General features: G+C 35.7%; 1 protein-coding gene across 1 annotated transcript in view; it reads left to right on the forward strand.

Annotated features, from left to right (window-relative positions):
* Positions 1 to 4,515, forward strand: part of LOC107561359 (protocadherin Fat 1-like) — a 37,134-nt gene extending 32,619 nt beyond the window's left edge. The window contains exons 23-27 of the mRNA XM_016245793.1: positions 891 to 1,044; positions 1,144 to 1,254; positions 1,339 to 1,940; positions 2,687 to 2,806; positions 3,946 to 4,515. Coding sequence (XP_016101279.1) covers positions 891 to 1,044; positions 1,144 to 1,254; positions 1,339 to 1,940; positions 2,687 to 2,806; positions 3,946 to 4,343 — 1,385 coding nt within the window. The 3' untranslated portion in view covers positions 4,344 to 4,515. The remainder of the gene's footprint in view (positions 1 to 890; positions 1,045 to 1,143; positions 1,255 to 1,338; positions 1,941 to 2,686; positions 2,807 to 3,945) is intronic.
* Positions 4,516 to 5,913: the final 1,398 nt, after the last annotated feature.

Here is a 5,913-nt window from a genome sequence, read left to right on the forward strand (position 1 = left end):
CCCCCTTTAATCTGGAATAATTAAATAAATAAATAAATAAATACTGTGGGAGCCCATTTCTGCCTTAAGGTACAAAAAAAGGCAATTGCAACTTTATATCTCACAGCGACTTTATGTCTTGAAGGAATTTATGTCTTCAAATTTATATTACATTTTTACTTTTACTTAATTAAAAAAGTCTCATTGAGAGAAATAAAGTGACATTGTGAGATATACACTACCTTTCAAAAGTTTGGTAGTTTTTTTTTTTTTAAAGAAAGTAATACTTTTATTCAGAAAGAATGCATTAAACTGATAAAAAGTGACAGTACTGACTTTTAAATTGTTACAAAAGATTTGTTTTAAATAAATGCTGTTCTTTTGAGCTTTATATTCATTGGAGAATCCTGAATTTAGTTTCCACAAAAATATTAAGAAGCTCAACTGTTTTAAACACTGATAATAATTTTTAAAGCAAATCAGCATATTAGAATGATTTCTGAAAGATCATGTGACACTGAAGACTGGGGTAATGATGCCGAAATTCACCTTTAACATGAAAGGAATAAATTACATTTGAAAATATATTAAAATAAAAAAGTTATTTTATATTGTAATAATATTTCACAATACTGTTTTAATAGTATTTTTAATCAAATAAATACAGCCTAGGCAAGCATGTAGTATTTATCTGAGGAAGAAATTGGCTTCCGTGAAACTTAAAAGAGAGATAATTGTACACAATTTTTTTTTGTACAAATTAGCTATTAGAGATGTAATATTAGATAAACAAGCATTTTGCTAATGGTTTTAGACCCCACTGCACAAAACATCTTTATTTAACCCCTATATTATATGTATAAACTGGTTTATTGCATTGCTGGGTCACTGATATGGTGATCTTCCCACAGGTTATGTCTGTAAATGCAGCACTTTATTCTCTGGGACTCACTGTGAGGTCAAGATCGGTCTTTGTGACTCCAACCCCTGCCTTTATGGAGGAACCTGCATCCAGAATAACCTGGACTACTACTGTAAATGCAGGGGCCGGTACTCAGGTCAAAGGTACTACACAAGTACTGCACAACTGAATGAATTTTTGATGATAAAATCTGTCAATGGGATAGAATTTCTGTATGCCCAAAACTCTTTGTATGATTGCAGGTGTCAGATAGGTCCATACTGCAAGGAGAATCCATGCCAGAATGGTGGACAGTGTATAGACGGTCTTGATGGACCCATCTGTGAGTGTGAGCCAGGATTCAAAGGAGAAAGGTATTTTGTTTTTGTCATCCTTATGAACATATCATAGTACTTTTTTTCCCCAAGTATGTTTGACAGAGTATTTTTGTTTTTCAGGTGCATGATCGATGTCGACGAGTGTGTGGACAGGCCTTGCTTCAATGACGGCCGTTGTGTCAACACATACGGGTCCTTTAACTGTTCCTGCTTGGTGGGATTCAGCGGGAGACTGTGTGAGATGGACACAGAAGTCAGAAACCAACTTATATCTTCGTCCTGGAACTCTTGGATTGGAGAACTGGTCGCAATGCTGGCCTTCTTGATGGCCATCTTTGTTTTGACTATGTTTTTCTTAATAGTGTGGAAAGGAACCTGGAAACCTGACAAGAGCGATAAAGTGCTTGATAAGTACAAAGATGTTGATTCTTACATTCAGAGGTCCAGCGTATACAACCAAGCCCGAAAAGAATCGTACCCGGACACCCCGCCGCAGGTCCCAGTGCGACTCAACTCCTACACACCCAGCATTCCTGGAGAATGTCGAAACAACCGAGGCTCCGTGCCTGAGTTCAGCAGCTTCGCGCCAGATCCAATCTTTGGTCTTAGGAAGACTGTGGCTGTGTGCAGTGTAGCCCCTAACCTACCACATCGCAAAGCATCCCATTCACATTCGGAAAATAATTCCATACAGCAAATGGACTGGGATGAGGAGTATGATGGTTAGTGCAATCTGAACCTTCAGGCGGAGGCCTTTAAAGGTGCCCTCAGTAAAAAAAAAAGCAAGTACTGTTCAGCTGGTCATGTGATCTCCACATGTGGGCTCCATTTATTTATTATTTTTGTTTTTTTAAATATGTAAAACTAGTTACTGAGTGCATTTTTAAAGTGCAAGTTTTTAAAAACAATAATATTATCTTCTAGGTGTAAACTCAGTGTAAAAATGCAAATTTGTAAAAACGGTGATGTCAGTTGAATGTGTGTTACGTGTTTAGTCTATACCAGGGTTCCTCAAATCTTGCCCTGGAGGGCCAATGCGCTGCAGAGTTTAGCTCCAACTCTGATCAAAGTCAGCTACCTGTGATTTTCTAATGATCCTGAAGACATTGATTAGCATGTTCAGGTGTGTTTGATTAGGGTTAGAGCTAAACTCTGCAGGAAAGTGGATCTTGTGGGCCAGATTTGAGGATCCCTGGTCTGTAGGTATGTACACAGGTGCATAGTGTTTCTTTACAATGGGACATCGCCAACTACTGGTCTGGCATGCGTAGTACCGTGTTTTAGTCATTTTCACAGATCTGTGTAAACTGGAGTCATCTTGACAATGTTGCCGTTTGTGTGTGAAACTTAAAAAAAATGCAAAGATGCTTTTCCGTTTTTAGTACATTGTTGTCATTTTAACGTAACCCTAGTTAACACCTTTGCAGAATTGCTGTTTACGGTTCCTTTTTTGTATTTATTCTTCCAGAAAAATTCCTAGACTTGACTTCCTGTTTAGCAGTTGAAGGCGACAGTATTTCTTTGTCTCATGGTAAAAGATGTCTGCGGTCCATGTGCTCTCTCCAATCAGACGTCACGGATGACAACAGTAAGTTGCACTAAAAATTCAAAATCTTGCCATTTAGTCCAACAACTTTTTTTTAAACAAATGCACAGATCGGACAAAAAAAAAGCATATTTTGCTATTTTGTGCACTGGTGTATTCATTTGCAACATATGTATCTATGTGCTATTTCTGTAATGAATTCAGCCCCCATATGGATTAAATCGGAGCACAGATTCTGAACAGATCCAAATGGGCTACAGTGTAAGTGTTATGCTGAATTAATTTTAAAAAGAAAAGCAAGAAAGGCCTGAGATTTTTGCTTTTAGAACCTTTACATTTTTCAGTAATTCTGTATATAGTCAAATCATGTTGATCTTAATTAAATTAAATTTAAAAAGATCTTGAATTAATTAACAAATGTAATTACTTATCATTGAATATTGGTTCTTTCCAAAATCTTTCTTTGAAAACTGGACTTTTCAAAACATATATGCACCCATAAAAACAAATATTCCATTAGAGTGTATATCAGAATATGTGTTCACGGCGCAAATTTCTAGAAACTGTAATATTGGCTTAATTTAATCAAGGCATTTGGGTTAAACATTTGTTATCACACAATCAAAATGTGACCAAATTCAGATCAATATTGGAATACGCATGTGCATGTAGGATGGAATAGTGCATTAGTCATCAATTAATGTGTTTAGCCTTATGGTGCTTAATATTCTTATGGTCAGATATACTATTGTAGTCATTTCATAGTGCCTTTACAGAACACCTAGTTGGAATCATATTTAGGATTTATCAACATGTTATGTCCGTTATATCTTCTGCTCTATCTCTATGTTTAATACATAGGGTCTTTTGTAAAGTTTTGTCTTAAAAAGCGTCAAATCTGATTTAATGACTAATTTATTTATTTGTTACTTTTACAAGCCTCCAAAGCGAAATGCCCAGTCAAAACATAGTTTGACATGGTGAGAAAAAGGTATACACAGTTACATCTCATGTCATGTTGTTACATCTCAGCCTGCTACTTTAACTCATTTTCTGCATGGGAGCATGTAGCTGATTGTTTATTTTCTCAACGTCCAGCACTGACCAAACTAATCACATTATTGAGTTCTTTGTGATCTTAATAATAATTGTCAAATTGTCTGGTTTTCAAACTCAAACAGGCTATTACTGGGATACCTCAGATTGCCTTCAGAATATCTATTCTCCTGAGATCCAAGGTTTTCTCCAGTATGAATTGGTGCAGATGCCCTCCTTCATGCACACTGCTCCAGAAATTCTTGACATGGGCTACCTTACTGGTGGCGATGACACTGAGCACTTCCTGCCAATTCCAGCTCTCCCTCTTAATACTGACATGTCTGCAGTTCCAGAGTATGACCAGTATACCATGCCAGAGGTCCACCATGTTATCCACCCAACAGCTAGATCAAACTCCATGTCTTCTAGTCAACATTACATCCATGACTACCCACAGCCTATTCAAACAACCTTTGGGATGCCTCAGGGCCATCATATAGGACCTGCTGGGGTTCCTGATTCCTTAGAAAGTCCTGTGTGAGAGCCACACACTTCTAAATTCCATCAGACTTGCCAGCCAGTGGTTAGAAATTTAATTCTACAGTTACTGACCATAAATAACTTCATAAAGATGTTGTTGGTAATACTACCAGAGACTGAGGTGTGACCGTTTATAGGCTCTCATTTGAAATCACCATTAATCACTAATGCAGAACCATCTATCTTTGAATGATAGGAATGTCACTCCTTGCAATCTAGGTGCAATCTATTTGTTGGAAAAATGACAGTGACAGTGGTCTTGGGGGTTAAACAGACACCTAGTGGTATGGATTGAGCATCATGCAAAAGTTGTATTTATTTATTTTTTTAGTTAATCATGCCATCAGTCGTGATTTATTCTGTAATTGAAAATGTACAAAACAGGGAGTTAATGGCATAAACAGAGTAGTATTTGGCTAGTCATGTGATCTCAACACGGTGGCCTCTATGAGGGGATTCACTCCATGTAGAATAAAACCATGGTTACATTTTATTTCAGTAGTCCACTTTAAACATTCTACTAACTGCATCTGCAACTATATATCAACTAACATTAGAGTATTAGTAGACTGTTAGGTTAGGGTTAGTAGAGTAAGTACTTGCAAAAAATGTCTTTATAGTCAGCAGAATGTGCTGGGGAAATAAATAAAATGTTTGCAGATATTAAGTATACAGTCTACTAATACTCTGATCAATGACTACTAGTTGATATGGAGTTGCAAACAAGAGTTAGTTGAATGTCGTATAAATCGACTATCAAAATAAAGTGATATCAAAACTGATATGATATATCATGTGATCTTAAACACATTTTAAATAGTACTATGCATTTATTTAGTATATTTTATACACATTGATCGAACAGCATATAGTTCAACTGCAAACTCATGCCATTGCTTTAGTCATTGTTTACAGTACATTGAAGTATTTAACTTAAAAAAAAAAGTCACACTTCAGCTTTATATATTAAATATTATCTTTTTCCATGCTGACATGAATTGACATGAAATGTTGTCATTGAAATGTTATGGTCAGTGTGGGAATTGTACATTTGTGAAGTTCGTTATGAATTCTTTTTGGGTAATCAGAGACAAATTTGACAATAACATTTTAAGTTTTAATTCCTAATGTATTTAATTACTGTGTTTAGTAAATGACCAGTGTCCAGAAAGGGGCATTATTAAGTGTGTCACCTTAAAGGTTAAAGAAAAAAAGAAAAAAGATTTTCTTTGTGTATTCTTTAGATACCTGAGAATACTTTTTTTTTAAACAGTAGAAAGTTATGTATTGTCTGTTAAATGCTATGTATATTATGCTCTCCTTGCCGAAATGACTTTTTGAAATGTTAATGTTCTGTATGCACAAAAATGAAAATATTTTTTAAGACCTAATACATTATGTTCTGTCTCATTTATGCATTTATAGTGTTTGGGTGGTTGTTCCAAGTTTATAAAAGACCTGAAGGTCTTTGTTAATGAGTAAGGCATCAGGTTGAGGAGCAGAGAGAATCTCTCTATCCATATGGTGAATTATATACAGGTGCATCTCAATAAATTAGAATGTCATGGAAA

The sequence above is a fragment of the Sinocyclocheilus grahami genome, unplaced genomic scaffold, assembly GCF_001515645.1.
Source record: "Sinocyclocheilus grahami isolate Dianchi unplaced genomic scaffold, SAMN03320097.WGS_v1.1 scaffold23.1, whole genome shotgun sequence".
Classification (NCBI taxonomy): domain Eukaryota; kingdom Metazoa; phylum Chordata; class Actinopteri; order Cypriniformes; family Cyprinidae; genus Sinocyclocheilus; species Sinocyclocheilus grahami.